Source organism: Drosophila persimilis, unplaced genomic scaffold (genome assembly GCF_003286085.1).
Source record: "Drosophila persimilis strain 14011-0111.01,24,50 unplaced genomic scaffold, DperRS2 tig00000520-arrow-pilon, whole genome shotgun sequence".
Classification (NCBI taxonomy): Eukaryota; Metazoa; Arthropoda; class Insecta; order Diptera; family Drosophilidae; genus Drosophila; species Drosophila persimilis.
Genome location: NW_020825317.1, coordinates 2054101 through 2075808, shown reverse-complemented (window position 1 = coordinate 2075808; position 21708 = coordinate 2054101). Strand labels below are relative to the sequence as shown.

At 38.7% G+C, this 21708-nt stretch overlaps 1 protein-coding gene across 2 annotated transcripts; it reads left to right on the top strand.

The window, feature by feature from the left end:
- The first annotated feature begins 3544 nt into the window (after window positions 1-3544).
- LOC6602690 lies at window positions 3545-4348 on the top strand. 2 transcript variants are annotated; one of them, XM_026990187.1, is made up of 3 exons: window positions 3545-3754; window positions 3809-4047; window positions 4121-4348. In XM_026990187.1, exons 1-3 carry the CDS (start codon window positions 3721-3723, stop codon window positions 4271-4273), a joined length of 426 nt encoding a protein of 141 aa, XP_026845988.1. In that variant the 5' UTR covers window positions 3545-3720; the 3' UTR covers window positions 4274-4348. The 2 variants fall into 2 exon arrangements, with proteins under 2 accessions (XP_026845988.1, XP_026845986.1); XM_026990185.1 differs by having other exon boundaries at window positions 3545-4047.
- Window positions 4349-21708: the final 17360 nt, after the last annotated feature.

Sequence of the window (21708 nt, the reverse complement as noted above, 5' to 3'; positions counted from 1 at the left end):
GTAAGATCTATAGATGCATTTCACAGAGTTTTAGAATTGCAAAGTTCAATAAAATCAACAGTCAGATACTTAAGTTATGTGAAAAAAGAAGCACTACCTTTGAGTTTTGAATCGTTACAAATAAAATAACCAACTCCTCATTTCAATGGTCTGATTTTCTTGGAATATTACCCCAATATTACGCCGATTTTACCCAAAGCATGAGCTTATATAAACTCCCGTATCTGCCGATATATGATACTTTTAATTGAAAAATGTACGACGTAAATTCTTCATGTGTAGACCACAAGCTAAAATCATTTATCCTCAACATATTTAATTGAGCTATAATAAAAAGGATTTTTTAATGTACTGTTCTGAAACAAAACGAATATCTCATAAATATTCGTACGTGTCATAGAGACCGTAAACTTTCTTGTTACATTAACAATAAAATAATCTATAATGTACAAATTATTTCACCAAAATCGATAAGTTGATAAGCGGCTTTACATTTGAAAATTGTCAACCTATTCAGTTGACTGCATATTGCTATATTCTAAACACATTTAAAGGACTTGTAAATGAAAATGTAATCTACAACAAATGCAATTCTCGTCAGAAGCCCCAAAGATGGGTCCAAATAACAAGCTAATTTAAAATTTTTACATATTTAGCTAAGAAGTGGTGTACATACATTTGTAACTACATATGTATGTATGTGGAACCTTCAAAAAATAAGTTTATTATGAACTTAATGTTTATTTGAACGTACACGAAGCTGCACTATTAGATATGTAAGTCCGAACCAGCTGAATCTTCGCACGAAAGATCAGATCAATAGCATTTCCAGGTGAATTAAAGGAGGCACTTACATATTTAATTACATATCTACATACATATACAATACGTCCTTTTTAATGCTGCGCTCCTTATACGCTCTCCTGTTCTTCGCCATTGATAGTATGGCCCATTAGGTTAGGTTACTTTAAAGTACTTTAGGTTACTTCATATGGTTCAACCATACGTTAAACTCGACTGAGATTGTGAAGAAAGTGTTTCCTGCCCAGAGCTGGCCACCACTACCACTCTGTAGACCATAATTGGTCGTATGATGGCAGTGTAGATCCACCGAACTATATACGGTCATTCCCCATTTTAGTCCGATGGTTTTTCTGCAGGTATATAGTCCTCTGTGGCTTTCTGTACCCTATCCTTTAAGCTCAACTTAGAGCCAAGCCAGGCCAAGATATTTGGCATCGCTGCTTTCCCCGCCGAGTTTTGGGGGAGTCAGTGTCGGAATCTTTTACTTCCTAGTGAAGAGCACAAGTTCCTTTTCAGACGCCTTAACACCTAAAGACTCGTCAAGACTGGTCGGCTTTCTTCAGGTAGCCCAGGGTGGATGTTGTCGTAGAGAGAACTCAGCGCAGGCGCGAAACTTCCGAGTTGCTCTCGATTTCGCTGCAGAGCTGACGTCCTGTGTTCTTTGTCTTAGGGTGTCCAGTTCTATTCAACATTCAGAGCTTTAGCTCTTTAGAAGAGTTTCGCGAGACTTTACTGAGATCGATGGATTTGGAGTCGACCATTCAGGATTCTTTCAACCTCTGGCTTTACTAGACGGGCAGGGTTTATCGAGCGTCTTCCTGCGGGCGTCGGTAAATGTTTTAACGAGACGTACTGTGGCCTTCCGCGAAATTTCCTTCTTAGAAAGGGACTCAGGGAGAACTCTGCCAAAGGGTGGATAATTTCTTCGGCTTAATACAACCATGTCTTCATCACTCCGTTCATTAGTGTCCCACTGACAGTGACTGGCGGGGAATCTGGCACGATCGTCTTGCCCCATTGCCTTAGCTTGATCCCTTTAGTAGACGATAGAAATACTGGATCGTTTTTAGCAGGATGAAGGCCCCGCATCTTCTCTCCTGGTATTCTGAGACAGATATCGCGATATCGCTCTGCTTGGTAACCACCCGAGTCCCCGGTTCGCCCTTGGGGCCTCCGGAGATGGATTGGCCCGATCGGCTTTTCGGATCCATCGAGGATGCTTCCTCGGGACCCCTGTATCCTGGCCCATTAATGCGTTGAAATATAGTAGAGCTTACTTTGGCACGGTAGAATTCTTAAAAAGATCTTATAAATATCTTTTCAAGGCTGTAATATGTAATAATCTTATCTGAAATCACATATCCCGTTAGCAAGTAGAGGTCTTCCGCTCAGGACTACATCCGGCTGTGGCTCAAACTTCGGCTGTACGGTGATCTAGTTAATCAGTCAGGGAAACAAGTTTATATAAATATGTAAAACGTTATAATTTTATGTGTTTATCTGTATGTGTACATATAATGATATTAATAACTATTAAGATTCTTAGCTGTGTAGGTACATACCTCATTTTATGATCGCAGGGATATCCAAAGGTCACCGAAAAAATATATTAGCCAGAGCCAGAACACCCATCCAGTGAATCTTGCCACGCGCTGCGGCTCTTGCTGGTATTGAGGCTGTTGTCTCGTTGGCGTTTATGGCCCAGCGAATTCTGTTCTCCCATCGTGAAGAGTTTCCCACTGTTATCGGGCGTCGTGTGTCGACCCGATTTAATGTTTTATAGTCACCATGGCCTACAAAAAAGCCACAACCAACAAAGCAGTGACAAACATCCAGTCAGTTGTCCAGGGTCAAGTGCGTAGTCATTGCCGCTGTCCCACAGGCGTACACGACTCACGCGTGATATACGGGTACTTGTTGCATTGAGGCCCGAGCTCAGCCTGCTTCCGGGCGAGGGGCGAGTGACTTCGCTGACCTCACTGACGTCTACGTAGCGTGAATGTTGATGTTCTTTTGCTTACACCCTGTTCTCGTGGAGCTAGAGGCTCTAAAATAAAACTAAAATTCAGATTAAAATACTACTGTTTTTTAGTACCAATGATAAGTTTTGAAAATAGCTCTACAAATAACGAACTGCATAAATCAAACAGAAACTCCGCACTTAATAAACATATTTGGTCGCAGTGCATACATACCGGACCTAATTACAATATGTACAATAATAATATTATAGTCCGGAAGGAAGGACGCTTTTTTAACCGTTATTGCGATTTCTTTTATTTAGTCATGCGAATCGATGCACGTCTTTTAACCAAAATCCAAATACCTCCATTAATCAAAATCCATTAAATTCTGTGATATCCACCTATTAACGATTGAACAAAATTTGTATTTGTATCTAAAAGCATCTACATACAAATATGTGACAATTAAAAAATGTACAAGTTAATTTGGCAATTAGTTAACAATACGAATGATGATAGATAATTGCCCTTCAATTAGCCCACGGATATATAAAATGTGGCAACCGTACAAGGTCTGCGAGTATGTACTTCGCAATGGAGCAACTGCCGCAAGTTAAGTGGTACATTTCGCTGCTGGTGATCCTACGTATTGCAATCTGCATAGTGAGTTCAAACATTTTACTGTCTGTCCGTTAATCGTCGGTTTCTGTGTAAGTGGTCTCGGAAGCATAGTACAGATTCCGTAGCAAATGCCTTAACCACTATTGGATCGTTGTATTACACAGAATGAGATAAACCGAATTTGAGTAATTTGTAGAATACATATATAGCTACAAGGGTATTTAACGCTTCCAACTGTGTGTCATAGCTAAGTACAATCTTTCTACCCATGGCAAATTAATCGTTACCCTTCTAGTCAGTCAACTATGAGATCATTGGTGATGAAAAAACAATGGCCATCGAATGTAATGGCATGGAAAATGAGGGTAATATTCAAGTTAGGCAGATTTTGGACATAAGTGACGTCCACTTTGTGATAGCCGATGATCTGGAGACCCTGTACTACAGTGGCGATATCAAGGTGCTATTGGATATACCCCATACCCCGATCACTCTTCAGTTGGATGTTTTTCGCTGGGTGCGAAGCGAGTGGCTACCCATACCTTTATCGATAAAAAGGGACAACTTCTGTCAGGCGCTCCTGGATCCGTGGGAGTTGTGGCATCCTGTGGTCAGGGAAATCCCTAAAAGTCAGCTGAAATGTCCTCCAAATAAGTCAGTAAGCGACAAGAATCCTTGAGAGCCTGTAAAAGATTATGATGTTATCTAACCCTAATCATTCCTATCGGCAGCACGTCTACTCACTCAGAAATATCAGCAACCATTTGTTCGTGAACAATATGCCGTCTGTGGACATTGTCGGCGATCTCAAGGCGGTGGTCCACTTGAGCACGGATCAGTACAAGACCTGTATGGTGGTCTTTGTCAAGGTGTATGCGAATTGATAACCGTGACAAGATATCTGGCTGCTTCTTTTATGGCTTGATCTGCCAGTTGCTCTACTCTGTTTGCTCAGCTTCAATGGCGCGTTCTCCGTTTATGATTCTAACTAAATGATTTGCAAATAAAACAAAATATTTCATATTCATGCACTCGAAAAAATGCCAGAAATGATTACCTTTTATTATTCTTTTTTTTTTTCTTTTTTGTTTTGCTATACTTCCCCCTTGTTGGTGATAAGCCATAACTGAAATGGGAACTTAGCCCAGTAATCCCCTTGTAGTATTTGCCAGAAGCTCAAATGCGGCGCCATGCACAGCCACATGGACTGAACTCATTCTCAGCAGCGCGTGATGGGGCGTACGTATCCACTGCTGACTGCCCCGTGTTTCCCCAACTGCACCCTGAACTGCGGCAATTTACGATGTGTGTAGATTCGGGTTCACTGCTTCTTTCACACGAATTATCTATTTATTTACTTTGGTTTTCCTTTGCACGTGGTCTGCCAGGGAGTCCATTTGTCATGTGGAGCAGTTTTTGATTCAAGAAACTATCGAAATAATCTGATGGGGTTCATAATTAAATTCGAATATTTGGTGGTGATGAACTACGGCTAAGCGCCTGTTTAAACATATGTGTTTTAATTTAATAAATATCACGGCATAGGATGACTGAGAATGAAAATACTCCAATGAACTTAAACAACAATAAAAGATCATGAAAATGTTATTGCTATCAATGATTTTGGTAGAACGGGCAAAGCAGACCGCCCATTTCTATATATTCTTCTTCCACTTGGGAGAAGACACAACGGTTATGCGGGAAACAGAGAGAGCGAGCCCTAGTTATGTTATAATTCTTGAAATCATTCCGAATAAAGAAACTGGCGGTCATATCTCGAGGGAGTGTGTGGGTAAGTGAGATAGAGAATTGTCCCTGAGAACCTGGCGTCAAACAAGACGGACGGATGGACATGGCTATATCGCTCGGAAATAATTCTCGAACGAGTACATACGGTTATGTGTTAGAAAAAGTGCACATATTGTAAATTTTCCAAAATGATTGTAAGTTTTTCACTTAGCAGCTCTCACCACCTATTTTTTCCGCTTGTTTGAGATGTTTTATGGGCTATATTAATTTCTCTGTGCTACCTGTTTATTTGCTTGGGATTGTGTCATGATAAACAAACGATTAGCTGACGAAAGATCAGTCATACAAACAAAACATTTCGAGCCCGCACTAGACTTGTCATATAACAGATACATTAAAATGCATTTCTTTATTTGACTTATTAAATATGACTTTGAGTAATTTATGTGTCTCCATAAGAACTTTTTAAGATGTAGAATAGCTATCAATAAGGGTATTCTAAGTTGGTTGGTCAAGAGCAACATTTTGGCAAACACTAAAAGTTATCATTCGTCACACAAAATATATTATCATTCATTTAACTTTGTTAAAAAAGGAATTGATCAGAGAATATTAAACTATGGATCCAATACGTTTAGTTAATTTCTTAGATCAGTCAATCATAACGTACAATAGGCTTTTGCTTGGACTTATTCTACGAGTATATTAAGCTCCCGAATTCCACTGTTCAAATTCAAATTCTGATAGAATGGCAAATGAGAATCGATATAAAATGCATCAATAACAATATGTATAATAATGGTCACAGCTCATGAGAGCCGATCGAATGTGCTTATATAAGTATGTAAATCTTATACATATCCACATGCTCGTATGTACATACAGATGTATATTAGTTATCAGGCCGAAAGCGCTTTAAACTGGTAATGACTTGTTACTGTCGGATTTGAGGCTGAATCTGTAGTAGACTCCGCTTCAGATAAAGAGGGGTGGGGGGCTGCAGCAGGCAGGATCGTATTGTTCGATGTCGCAAAGAGGAAAAAAATGCTTGCCATGGGTTCCATGTCTTGTTAGAAACTTTCAAGAGGAGTAGCAAAATAAATAGACGAACAAACAATCTCTACGGAGTAAAATAGTCGTACAAAACGGTAGCAAGTGTAATAGGGTAGGTATGCACGTCATTCATATACTATGAATACTTGTACTATGTTATAGTTGTACAATATATGCATATATACATATGTACAATATATAGCTCTGCCCTTCCATTCAAATTGTAAGTCGCTGCTACGGCCGCGACTCTACGTTTGTACCCGATACTCAGTCAGTATGGCTCCCCTCCGGCAGAGGGCGCACACGTTCAGCACGAAGCGTGTGTTAGAGAGAGACAGAAAATAAGTAAGAATAATAAGTAAGATATGGTCGTTCTCTACGATTCTGCGTATTTTTTTCTCGTATCTTCAAAATTGTGGATGCCACAGATTTTCTTTCTTTATGCCGGCGGAGAGAGGCGTGGCAGAATTTTGAAAGAAATTTGATAGTGTGTTATCACAAAAGTCTGGATACAAAATTTCGTTGCTGTTACTCAGACAGACGGACGGACAGATGTGGCTCTAAAAACTTGGCTATTGATGCTGATCAAGCATATTTATAATTTATGTGGTCGGAGACACTTCCTTCTGGGCGTTACACACATCCCTTTCCCGCGAAAATCGAATATACCCCTATACTCTTTTTGAGTTTTGGATATAACAATGTTACGAAATGTAAACAAATAGAATTTCAGTTACGCGCTCAGGGAACATTAAATGGCGCGCACGAATACTCATTTGTAGCCGCTGTAGATACAGAAATTGTTATTAAAATTTCAAATTTAAATCCATTAGTAGCAGTGACCGTATCTGTTATAAGTTTTAAAATTAAAAATTGCAGTCTTACAATTATTTTTCAATAATCAGTTAAATAACTTTTATTTTTGATTTTAAAAATAAAAGATAAAAAATGACTCATAAATTAAACTTTTCAAATAAAAATCCAATATAATTATTTTTTTCTTCTATTGAAATACTAAAAAATAAGTGTTGTTTCTCATTTTTATTAAAAATATTATTACCAAAAATTGGGATATATAAGTTTTTTCTGATACCGATCAATTTTGGTGTATTCCATGTTGCCGAAACATATTTCCTTCACATTGATTTCTTTGGGTAACTTTTGCATTCATAACTCTTATTTGCGATCCCTGATTAGTAGTATTCCCATATTCCCCGCCCAGAATAAGAATAAACGACATATCGTAATTTTAATTGTGAGCCATATTTTTATATAATCGGAATAAAATGTCGGCTAATTGGAGAAACCATCCACAAGCTCTTATGAATGAATTTTTTAAGTTATCTACTTGATTTGTTCTAATAATCTGCAAAGCTTAACGAATTTTGTACATTTTTTAAGTTGTGCCTACGAAAAAGGAGCTGAATTAATTCGCTTAACTCAAACTTTTGATTTCTTATTGAAAATGTACGATTTTTATAAAAATCAGTAAGTACATAAATGGTTAGTTTAATTATTAAGCACTAATTCTAAGATTACACTACACATAAAATACATACAGTACATAAATAAAAAAAAACCCAAAATAAAATTGTCTACTTTGGGATTTGAGTCTATATTATTAAACTTTTGATCTTTACCTTAATGCATTGAACCACAGGAGAAAATGCAGATGCATTAGAAAAACTTTCAAACTAAACAAATCGATTGCATATGGCCATAATTGCAAATAGCAAACGATGGCAACACCTCCAGGAAGCTTTTCAAAAACGTTGATGCAACAGCTCATAAAAGCTGGAATAGATTTAGAATAGAATAGATAGATAGAATAGATAGAAATTATTAAGATTACGGTTACTAAAAAATACGGTTACACTCATTGTTCTGAGATGCAGAGAAAAAAAAATTGCTGCATTTTTGGCAATTCTTTTGAAAGAACGATGATTATAAAATGCTTGATCATGGATACACGATATAGACGAATACCAATCTCTACCTATAGGTATACGAACACCTGAAAGTTTTCTCGAAGGTGACAAAACGAAGATTGGTTCAATATGCTGTTAGCTTTCATAGGTGGTACATAGTATGTATGTACATATGGTCAAAATCGCGAAAAACATTTTTTTTTTATTATTTGGCGGATTCTTGATCATTTACTGCTAATAGTGATCCCAATCTGTCATAGAACACAATTAGCAAGGCGTCATCTGTTGGTTGTTTGCAAAATTCATACTTATTGAATCGCGACGCGTGAAAGTGAATAAAAAGATGTCGAGTGACAAAAAGATTTGTAATATTAAATATAAATTATTTTGTACCTGCTCATCCATATTTTCGAGTATAATTAGGTTATTTTTAAGTAATTAAATAAAATATTTGACCCCTATTTATACCCGATACTCAAAATGAGTATACTCAATTGGGGTATATTAGATTTGTGGTAAAAGTGGATGTGTGTAACGTCCAGAAGGAATCGTTTCCGACCCCATAAAGTATATATATTCTTGATCAGCATCAATAGCCGAGTCGATTGAGCCCTGTCTGTCTATCCGTCCGTCCGTCTGTCCGCCCCCTTCAGCGCCTAGTGCTCAAAGACTATAAGAGCTAGAGCAACGATGTTTTGGATCCAGACTTCTGTGATATGTCACTGCTACAAAAATATTTCAAAACTTCGCCCCGCCCACTTCCGCCCCCACAAAGGGCGAAAGTCTGTGGCATTCACAATTTCGACGATACGAGAAAACTAAAAATGCAGAATCGTAGAAGATGACTATATCTTCTAGTGTGTAAAATCTGAACCAGATCGTATAATTATTATAGCCAGAATCAAGAAAACAATTTCACTCTTTCTCGCTAGGTCTCACTCTAACACACAGGTTTCAATTGCACTTCTGTTAGATCTCACTATAAAACGTATATCTCAGAATTTCGCCCCACCCCCTTCCGCCCCCACAAAGAACGAAAATCTGTTGCATCCACAATATTGCACATTTCAGAAAACTAAAAACGCAGAACCATAGATAATGACCATATCTATCAGATTGCTGAATCTGAATGAGATCGGATCATTTTTGTAGCAAAAAGCAAGAAATCAATTTGCAGTGGATACGCAGCGCCCGACGTCACGCACAGAACGTTGCGGGGGGGAACGTTGTGAGTTGCTGCGGAGACCGCAACTCTACATTTATACCCGATACTTAGTCAGTATGGCTCTCCTCCGGCAGACGCCACTAATATTAAACGACACGGTAAAGAGTTCGTCCGAGAGAGACAGAAAATCAGTATGAACATGTCTGAAACATTTCGTCGGGCGCTGCGTATCCACTGAAAATAGATTTGTTCCTTTTGGCTATAAAAATGATCCGATCTGATCCAGATTCAGCAATCTGATAGATATGGTCATTATCTATGATTGTGCGCTTTTAGTTTTCTCGAATATTCAATATTCGTCCTTTATGGGGTCGGAAGGGGGTGGGGCGAAATTTTGAGGTATAAGTTTTATAGTGAGATCTAACAGGAGTGTGGATACCAAATTTGGTTGCTCTAGCCTTAATAGTCTCTGAGATTTGTGGATATCACAGATTTTCGTCCTTTGCGGGGGCGGAAGGAGGTGTGGCGAAATTTTGAAACTAACTTGTCAAGGTCCGATATCACAGGAGTGTGGATAGCGAATTTGGTTTCTCTAACTCTTATAGTCTCTGAGATCCTTGAAACCTGTGTGTTAGATAAAGACAGAGCGAGAGAGAATATAATTGCTTTCTTGATTCTGGCTATAATAAAAATATAACGATCTGGTTCAGATTTTGCACTCTAGGCCCCTTACTCTTCACACTCTTTATTAATGACCTACCTTCGGTATTAACATACTCTCGAGTGCTTATGTATGCGGATGATGTTAAACTCTGTGTCCAGTATAAGGAAATTTCATTTCATTCTCGCTTGCAATCCGATCTCAATAACTTTCAGTCATGGTGTTGTGCAAACTTGTTACACCTTAATGCCTCGAAATGCAAAGTTATGACATTTCATCGTTCTAGCCCCTGTTTTGGGTCCCTATACCCTATTTGGTGGTTCTCTTGAGAGAATCACCCTGGAGAATGATCTTGGGGTTATGTTAGACCAAAAGTTAAAGTTTTCTGAACACATTTCTACCATGGTAATTAAGGCCATGGGCGTGATTGGGTTTATAAAGAGGTGGTCAAAGGAATTTGACGACGCCTATATAACAAAGACTCTCTATACCTCGCTTGGTCGTCCGATCTTAGAGTACGGTTCCTGTGTATGGTGCCCTCAGTACAAAGTACACCAGGACCGTATAGAATCAGTACAGAAAAACTTTTTACTCTTTGCTCTTACTCTAGTAGACTACTATTAGTAAACCTCCCATCCTTAGTTAACCGTAGAAAAATGCTTGGTGTGATATTTATGCACAACTTGATCAGGGGTGACATAGACAGCCCTGATCTGTTGAGCCGCATAAACTTCACGATTCCTATTAGACTGACTAGAAATTTTATACCGTTGTTCCTTCCACTTTGTAGATCGAATTATTCCTTGCATGAACCGTTTAGGGTCTTATGCTCGGATTATAATTCCCTCTACCATATTATATCCACCACTAATTCTCTTCCTCTTATTAAATTACTAATCCTTACACACCTTTCTAGTAATTAGTAATTGTAGTGGTATTTGTACGCCTAGTTCTCTTAGTAATTTTAGTACTAATTTTCCTCGAATATTAGACTAATAGCTATCTTTCCTGCATTCTGGCGTAACAGCCTTCTGCTGGTTTCAGACGGGCCACTTGATGATGCAGTAATTGCATCGCCTCTTGCCAGATGCAGATATAGTCATCCTCTACGATTCTGCATTTGTTATACCCGATACTCAAAATGAGTATTGGGGTATATTAGATTTGTGGTAAAAGTGGATGTGTGTAACGTCCAGAAGGAATCGTTTCCGACCCTATAAAGTATATATATTCTTGATCAGCATCAATAGCCGAGTCGATTGAGCCCTGTCTGTCTGTCCGTCCGTCCGTCCCCTTCAGCGCCTAGTGCTCAAAGACTATAAGAGCTAGAGCAACGATGTTTTGGATCCAGACTTCTGTGATATGTCACTGCTACAAAAATATTTCAAAACAAAATATTTGCCCCGCCCACTTCCGCCCCCACAAAAGACGAAAATCTGTGGCATCCACAATTTCGACGATACGAGAAAACCAAAAACGCAGAATCGTAGAGAATGACCATATCTTTTAGACTACGGAATCTGAATTGGATCGTATTATTATTATAGCCAGCATCAAGAAAACAATTTCATTTTTTCTCGTCCTGTCTTTCTCTAACACACACGTAGCATAGGCGGCTTTGCTTAGAGTAAAACATTTGCGCCTAGATCTCAGAGACTATAAAAGCTAGAGCAACCAAATTTGGTATCCACACTCCTAATATATCAGACCGAGACGAGTTAGTTTCAAAATTTCGCCACACTTCCTTCCGCCCCCGCAAAGGATGCAAATCTGGGGATATTCACAAATCTCAGAGAGTATTAAGGCTAGAGTAACCAAATTTAGTGTCCGTACTCCTGTTAGATCTCACTATAAAACGTATATCTCAAAATTTCGCCCCACCCCCTTCCGCCCACACAAAGGACGAAAATCTGTTGCATCCACAATATTGCACATTCGAGAAAACTAAAAACGCAGAATCATAAATAATGACCATATCTATCAGGTTGCTGAATCTGGATCAGATCAGATCATTTTTATAGCCAAAAGGAAAAAATCAATTTGCAGTGGCTACGCAGCGCCCGACGTCACGCTCAGACTGATTTTCTGTCTCTCACGCACGCACTCTTTGTCGTGTCGTTTAATATTAGCGGCGTCTGCCGGAGCAGAGCCATACTGACTTAGTATCGGGTATAACCGTAGAGTTGCGGTGTCCGCAGCAACTCACCATGTCCCCCCTCGTTTTCGATTCTGTTTTCTCGAATCTTTGAAATTGTGGATGCCACAGATTTTCGCTCTTTGTGGGGGCGGAACAGATCGGTTATTGATGCTGATCAAGAATATATATACTTTAAGGGGTCGGAAACGATTCCATCTGGACAATATACCATATATAATATACTATATATAATATACTATGGACTATATAATATACCCCTATACCCCTATTTTTAGTATCGGGTATAAATATTAAAATAAAATTACGCAGTTCCATGCTTTCTTGGGAAAATTTAATTTCAAATGTGTGTACGGATGTTACGTAACAGTCCACGATTTTGACCGTAAGTATGTGTATATTTTGAATTCCATTTTTGCACAGCTCTTTAGTTTTATTTTGACGTTTAAGTTGCGTGTAAGCTAGCAGCAGAGAATACAATTTTTAAATATACAGCCAGGCTCCGTTCTTCACATTCACAAAAGTTTTCCGATTTACTTTTGAATACACATAAATTGGGGCTCCCGTTTTCACATTACGCAAGATTTATTCGTTTTCAAAACGAAAACATTTTCGTTCACGAAATGAAAAGCAAACGGCTTTTTATGCAACGAGCCGAACCTTAATTGCAAAAGTAAAAAAATAGATGACTTATTGATACATTAACATATGTAAACTTGACACCTACATATATCAGGGTAATTTAATTTTTGCTTTCTTTATTGGCCAGGGAAACAACAATTTTCGTTTTGGTGCAACAGCAAAAATATGTGAAAACTGGAGAACCTTAAAACGAAACCGAAAAGTTTTGATTGAAAACGTAGTCCGCAAAAGTAAATGAAAAACGGAGCCTGCCTGATAGTTCCAGAATTTAATTTTCGTGAAAATGGCTCTAGAAAAGACAAAATTTTTGATTAACCCTCCGCATCCTCAGAAGGAGCCACAGGAAAACCAGCAAAAAGCCTGACAGAGTGTTGAGATTATACAAGAAAGAGAAAACTTGTAGATGCAACATGTCATATAGGAGCGACAAGGACAACAAGAGGTCGCATATTACAAAAGCTGTTTCTAAGGCAAGATCGATGAGAATTGACAGGATAGAAAATAGCATCAGATAGTGCACACCACGTCAACGGCTGCCGATTGGGTAATTGGGAATTCACGGTGCGAGTATTTCCAGCTTTGATGCAATTTGATTTTCAATTTTAATTTGTCGCATATCGCAAACCACTCCACTTGACTTTACTCCAACGCGCTTCCTTACGTTCGACCAAGACCAGACCACGACAACCCACTGCACCCGCAGGCAGTTCTCTTCTCATTTGACTAAATAAAGAAACAGCATTTAATCAAAATGAGAATAGCAAACACGAAAAATACACAAAGTACGTATAAGTATGTACTTACGAGCACATCGTATGTATGTACAATGTTTTTGCGTCTCTCCGTTCGCATTTGCCTGTTGGGTAAATACTAAATATTAAATTAATTAAATAAATAATATTTTCGGAAACAAATAAATAACATGTTTTATTGCGCAAAAAGGCAAATAAGTAACGTAGAAGGTGGTGGAATAAAGTAAAGTGAATAAAGCTGAACACGCAAATGGGTGTTGCGATGGCCGAAAGACGGAAATCATCTACTCCACTTTTCTCCAGTCCACCCCCTCCACTCAACTCCCATGCAATCTAATCAATCCAAAATCCAATCCCCATTCCAATTCCCATTCATCTCCAAGTGAGAACTTTTCAAACAAGCCGGTGGGCACGTGACCGTGACTTTGACATGCTTCGATGAGCAGTGGGACAGGGGATAGGGCAGACAGGTAGGTGGATCAGTGTCTTTATTATTTGCCTAAACCATTTTCAATTATTTGTATGCAATAATTGATAGATTAACTAAATATGGCAATCATGCAATCGCATTTTTCTGATGAAGGTTGTCAGATTGCTGGATTGTCAGACTCCCTTTGGGTAAGTTAGCAGATGCAGTAGTTTCAGTCATCTAATTGCCTATTATCATTGTGCAAACTGTACAAAATGTGACAGGCATAGTCACTAGACATGGTGGAGGAGGGATGGAATGGATGGAGGTCAACAGAGAAGCTGATGGAACACGATACCCGGTCATTTGAGCGAGCCTGCTAGTATGTACATATATCACTATCAGCATACATGAATAAAGCACATCTATTATACGGAAGTCAGTAAACATTCATTGGCTTGGCTAATTAGGAACTCCATGGAGCTAGCAAAAACATTTCAATTTCAGAAAAATTTTCAAAATCTATAGCTCATAATAAGTACATCTCCGATCAATCGGAAAACTTTTGTGAAAGTGCAAAAAACGGAGCCTGGCCGAGTATTCAGTTATAATTTTCAGCAATTATTCCGCATTACAAACACTGAACGAAACGAGAAAATATTTCTTGCGATTTCTTTTCCAGTGTATGCGGAAGATATCGAAACCGCAAAGCCTTCTTTTATGTGCTTTTTCTCAAAGTGTTAAAGCAAACTGCAGCCGTCAGTTTTCATTCCTTAACCCCTGCCAGCCCCACCCACAGGCCTCCACCAAAACCAAACGGACCGCGACCAGCAAAAAAAACATTGGAGAATAACCAAGCACAAAAAAAACTCTCAAAAATGTCACATTTGCCCATTTGATTAGCACGGTGTTTACAGTTGCTCATAAAAGGTTGTAGACACTGGGCGTTAAATTGATTTTTATGACAGATCAGATCAAATGAGACTCATCTCATCTGACCATAACTGACACTGTTAACTGGTTGTGTCCGGCCGCTCAATTGAATCTTCCTCGAATTCCCCACTTGTCTGGGGAAGCGTTGGCATTACGTGTGTTAAAGATTCCATCGAATTGCTTTCCATACTCGTTTTTTCAATATTTTGACATGATCTTCTAGCATTTACTCGCGAATAGCAGCTTCAAAACCTCTTTTTCGGTGGAAAATTTTGATATGGTCGCGGTTAATTAATATTCAATTAGAGGCTCATAGCGATTTGCGCAATGCAATGTAAATACAATATGAACTGATTTTACTATTTTTTTGAAAAGTTTTGAAGTTTCAAATTTGCATTAGAAAAGTGGTTGTTAATTGGATACAATTTTCGCTTAGATAATCTTTAGATTACAAAAGAAGTAGATGTATAGGGTACAGAGGGCTTCGCGCTTTCATACCTACAAATATCAAGTATCTCGTAGATACGTAAATGATTACGGTGGCAAGAATGTCCTAACCCAACTGGATTTAAGTAGATTTTATTTTTCAAGGTTTTCCGACCGAGGTCTTCTCCCTTCTCACACGTGCCCCCTCGATCAGTCACGCTGATCCATTGATTAGGAGCTGAGGTAAGAGTCGGATATAGACATTTCAATTGAATTGAGCCAGTCATTAGCAATTAACACTATGAACATACACTTTAGCCAAGCCATGTGTTTAATTGACAGCAAGGCAATCATCTCTTTTAATTGATCTCTCTTTCTCCCTAGTCATACTTACAAAATGAATAGAGAATGGTATACCATACCTGTACAGATGTACATATGCACATACAAATCCATATGAATGTGTGTATATGTATGTATGTATATTGTATATTGTCCAACTAGAGAATGCCACAGAAATGGAAAGTTCTTAGGGCGCGGCTGTCGGTTTTGGAATGCTTTGCGATCTGAAAAACTCCGTAACAGGTTAACGCAAAGCACAAAAAGTCACCAGGGGAAGACATCGTGTGTGATCGATACATGAGGTACATGTGAGCAGGTACTCAACAGGAGTAGGCACGTTTCGGATTCAGATATTTAATGTTACTAACAATAGAATAGAATAGAAAACATAGAGACTTACAATTGCTCCTCATGAGCTTAAAACAGAAAAAATATCCGTCCCTGAAGAGAGAAAGTTGCAGAGAGCTTAGCTCTCTGGTTATTATAATTCTCAGAAATCTGCATCACTAACCCCTATTTATAGGGGTTGTTTAACGTAAGCTTGAAATTGTGAAGTGCCCAAATTCCCCGTTTGTTTCTTTGGCCTTATTCGAAAACCAAACTTTAGACGATATTTAAGACGCATGTGGAACAACATGCCACTGTTTTCGAGTATTCGCTGGACCTCTTGAAACCTACATACGTATAGTATTACTGAGATCTTCCTCCGCTAATCCCGCTCTCTCACTCTCACTCTGCCTCTCTCTCTACTTCTCTCTATAGATGTTGGATGGTACGGATGGTATTATAGGTATTCTGTGGCATTTGGCATAGAGAAAAACCAGCATTGATATTAAAGGCATATTGAGGCACAGCCACAAAAGCAGGAACTGCCAGAGGCTGCTATTGTGGGGATCAAAGAACTTCCAACCCTGAGACAATCAAGCCATAACAGTCTTGTCAGCCGACTCTACAAATAATTTCAGGTGTACGCATCCGAATACGAATATGTATTTCCATACGCGCAGATAAACACACTCATGGGTACGAGTGTGTCGCTCTTTTTTCTCGCGAAACGCTCGTGTATGTGTAATTTTTGATTTCAAGACACATCTTATTATATAGTCTTCTAGCTTCTTCTTCTTTTCCTTCCACTCTGACTCCGACTCCGAGTATATTTTGGTTTTTGTTTTCTGTTCCGAAGCTAACAAATCGGTCAACGGGCAACGGACCCCGGCACGTTTTATATTTGGCCGAAAGAACGCAACAAAAAATAATAAAACCGTTTAAATAAGGCTTCCGCAATGGCAAAACTCTTGGACCGACTTCTTCTCAGTCTGTTATCGTTCACCTGATGGCCGCAGAAGATTTTTGCCCTGTCGTAGCGGGTTGGGTAATTTTTCATGAAATTTCAAAAACCCCGCCGAGTTCGAAGAACTCCACACCCACAGAAACAACGGCAACAGCAACAAGGCCTGAAAACAACATAAACAAACCAAAACCGAAACCAAAGAAGAAGGTAAAAATTGGCAAACAAAATGGCCGGTAGGTTTGGCTTATATTAAACTATTAGAGGCGGTTCAGGGGCCGCTGATATCGTTGATATCGGTTGACGTTGGCCAACTTCCAGTCGGCCGACTGCACGGTGGCACACACGAATGAACAGCAGCGAAGAGCTCGGATCACTGGTATTTTTAGTACATATGAGTATGTGGCGCTGATTTACAAGGTGAACCGGTAAGGTAGCCAAGACCAGTTCAAAACCCCAGATCAAGTCGCCCCGCTTCTCCTACACTCCAGCGACAGCTCCACTCCAGCCCCACCTGCTCCGCCGCAATGATGAACCGACAGCAAACATTTTTGTTTCCAATTTTATACCAGTATTTTTGAAAATGTTTCAAAAACAAATGCCAGCTCTAATCCTGAAATGGATTCTGTTCTGTTCTATTTTGATATCAGCCCAAACTCTACAGGGTCCTCCATGTAGATTTCTGAGTCGACGAGTGCTTATTTTCTGCCAAGAAGCATAACCATAATCTTTTTGATGATGTATCACACTACTAATATAACATACATATCTATTGAAATAAGGATAGACTTCCCCCTCAAACGTTTTCCTATAATTCACAAATAAATACGAGCACATACATATGTACATATGTATGTATATTTTGATATTTTTTATTGAAAAATCTTTTTTTATACAATGGGTTACAACTTTGAGCCAGTTCAATCGAAGACTTTCACCCTTAACTGATTTAATAAATTCAATTAAAATCAAGCCGAACCTTACCTCAAACCTAATTTTAGTACCTTTCTTGCTATTCCAGACCTAACGTTCATATCTACAATCACGAGCAGAGTATTAACATTTTGATAACTGCTTAATTAATTTCTTGTTTTCTGTCGAATGACGCATTCATGCGAGTGTTTTTCTACACGTATTCGTTTAGAGAAGAGACAAACAAAAATCGAAGAGACGGCCAGAAAGGAGAATAAGTTAATTAATTAATATATAAAAATGCAACTCGAAATGCTTATCGAAACTTTATTGATTTTTGTTCATTATCGAGTGACATAGGTGATAATTATTCATGGGAAGAGAGAAAATATCGGCGCGGGAATCACCCACATGAGCCAAAGATGACTGAAAGCCAGTCTGAGTAGGTAAAGGATTCATATTCATCAATTCGTCTGATCAGATCTGAACAAGGAGTCCTGGATATTGTATTCTTTGAACATACATGGATGTACATACATATGTATGTAGATTGTTCTTTACTAATATTCTTGACACTTGAATTGTGCTCGAAAAGACAATAAAACCTATTGGTTGACCAGCTCCTGCGATATGGAGGAACAACTAACAACTACGTATGTGAAAGGGGAAATCCCTTGACCCAATCATGTATGCAAGGAATGTCAATACGTCCTTGGCCTTCACATACATATTTTTTGTTTTCGTCTCCTCTCTAGCTCCCTCTACCGCTACCTCTTTCTCTGCTTCTGTCTCTCGTCTTCCATAGTCAAGTATTTGTGAGGTTTCGTTGGACATGGAGGCTTTTTAAATAGGTCTACCATATACTGAACAATTGAATAAAAACTTTATTGCAATGATTATTATCATTGAAACTTTCATCCTTCACCTACATCTACTCGTTTGTAAGTCTTCAATATTGTATCCTTTATATAGACATATTTCAGTCGAATTCCAGTTTTAAGGGTACCCAGCCGTCGCGGTCACCGATGAGGTAACCTTCCGATTTCTTGTCTGGGTCTTTCGGGCAGACGTTTCATTGCTGCTCCCGTTGCTGTCGCTTCTGTGGCTGTTGTCGAACGTGCCGGCCCGGCCACCAACGAAATTTCAATTGTGGAACTTTTATTCGCTTCACTTGTCATTGCTGTTGTTGCTGTAATTTATTGACTCGGATGCTACGTGAGTGTTATTGAAAATGGTCATTTTGTGAATGTTCCTCGCATTGTCAGTACCTCGAACAGCCACAAAAGCCTACCTCCCCACCCATATCATCATTGTACGATATGCTGCCGCCGTCTCTTTGTGCTTGCTTTTTAAGTTTAATGTATTCAAACATTGAACTTTTACGAGTATTTACTGTGCAAGTGACCATACTTGTATGGTAAATGAGGAAGGGGAAGGGGCTAGTCGCCGAGCAGGGCTTGCGAGTATACTGGGCGTGGCGGCAACGGTTCTTTATTCCACTGCCGATATGCATAAGCCAGTACTATTTGCACTATTGAATCTTAAACATATATTTTTTTATAGTTTTATGCAAACCTCAAGGAAAATGTGCCGGTAGACCAATAAAATTAAATAATAATTATAATTTGCATGCGTTTACATGGTCCTTTAGCACACCATTCATGTATTTTTGCATGTTTAAAAAAAAACACACACACACACAAAATTCGAAAAAAGTTGTGGAAAAATAAATGAAATGTAAGCACGACTCTCTGGGACAGTTGTAGAGAGCTCTAATAATGGGCTGAAACATTAAACATCTCGAACGAAACAAATTCTTTCAGATTGACTTGAAACTCCAAAGTTTTGAATCTTTTGTATTAAATTGGTTTTTTTTACTCTTTTATTCGCACGTAAGCTTGCTTTTTTAAACTTAGCTTTTTGAGTTTTTAGAGCTTTTCAATTCAAAAAAGCTAATGAATGCAGATATAATTTAAAGCCATTTAAAGTTTTTCGGCTCATACAGAAAGCCACAAACTTTTTTTTTGTCGAACTTTTATCATGTCACTTATCTTCAAAAACGAATTTCATTTAAATTGTCTTTTTATTTCGTTTTTATAAACACACAGATGCACTCCTGTATGAAGCAAGGAAACCCATGAAATAAATGAACATAAACAAATCCGAAAAGTATGCAACGGAACCATGCTCGTGGCTGAACCTAATAGGAACAAAGATCCTTTACCCGAGGGGGCCTATAAAAATAATATTTGTGTACATAATTTCACCACAAAGTATACATTTTTGCCATGACGCACAATTATCATTTCCATCAGAGAGCAGTAAAATGAGCCAAATTACTAGAGTGACTCTAAACTTTTCCTCAACAGCATTCATATGTTTGAAATTATTCGGCACATTTTGATCGATGGCATGTCATTTGTCATAATGTTTAAAAAAAGACACAAAACAAAACGATGAATATAAAAACTGGTTTCGGCTCTCTAAGCAGTGGACAGGCCTCCTCCAGACAGACAACAAAATTCCCATTCCAATTCAAATTTTGGTCCCAATTTTGATTCCGATTCCTAGATTAAAAGCCAACAACAGAAACTGTTTCGCAAGACAAGCTTCGACTTTTTCATTGATTAGCGATAATCAAGCAAGGGTTGAAGGGGCTCTGACCGGGAGGAGGATGATCACTTAGCGTGCTAGTGTTAATGGTCCACCCTAATGTCGAACGGAACACACACCGCAACGGCAACGGCAACGGCAACGGCAGCATTAATTGAAACATGCAAACAATGTTCAAATATTTTTCCCAAAGTGACGACTTGCCTCCCTTCGAGTGGGGAAGGCTAAGCAAAGTCTGGTCTGGTCTGGTCTGGATTTGGGGGTTGTGGGTTGTGGGTTGGGGGTTGGGGATGCGACTGTAGACTGTAGAGTACGGGCTATGAATTTCACCTGGGACACCTGAAGCAAATATGGAAGCTATCAATTAGATATATCCGCCCCATCTCCTCCTCTGGCTGGCAAATTGATGCTAATTGCAATTCGCGTCGAGCGAAACAAATATTGAGGAATTATATTGGAAAAATAAAATAGTTTTCTCGGTTTGTAGGGGGTCTCCTTGCCAGTCCGCTATTTGTTTAATTTGTTGCAAAAATATTTATATTTGAATTTGTGTTTTTCATGTACTTACTCGTACCGTTTAATAGACGGTTTTTCAGCTTTTTTTACTATTTTTCATCTCATTTCGTTTTAAAGCAGCTGTGCTAATTTTTTCCCGCTATTGTTTGGAAAAACTTACCCTGAGAGCGTCGAAAAACAAAAAAGCAAATAGCCGTTGAGTACATAAATGATTATTTACACCAGGTGGAAAGAGTACTACGTCAATTTGTGTGGCGTGTGGCACAGCCATCAGCAGCAGTGCCAGGCGTTGGGAAGGTCGTGAACGCGACTTCAAAATGTATCTAGAATGATTCGAGCAAAATACCCAAAAACGTACCTAGAAGTAGTCTGGGGCAAGCTAAGACATTGAAATGTAGTTCGCATTTGATATTTACGGTCCCTACCTATTCTTCTGATACTGAAGCGTGTGCTTTGGGCACGAGGGAAATATATACAATACTCGCTAGAAATTGTCTTCTTTCTAAATATAAATTTACCTTTGTAATAGGTACATATATGAGATATTAAACATCGCTCGAAAGCAGCATGTGTACTGAAAGCCTTAGAGCCCATATCCGGTAAATGGACAGTCCATTTCCAAAGAGATCACAAGTTTTTAATTATTAAACATTTATTGTATTTCTCAATACTTGTTTAATATAACACAGAACGTATCTGCTAGCTCGCAATAAAATGCGGGTAATTCAGGTGACTTTCAGAACCGATCACCAATTGCTGGCAAATCATCTTCCAA

Bases quoted from the DNA above. Each gene is read 5' to 3' on its own strand.
- LOC6602690 (XM_026990185.1), top strand. From the start codon at position 3,721: ATGGCCATCGAATGTAATGGCATGGAAAATGAGGGTAATATTCAAGTT. The intron at 4,048-4,120 runs GTAAGCGACAAG...TCCTATCGGCAG, and splicing joins AATGTCCTCCAAATAAGTCA to CACGTCTACTCACTCAGAAA.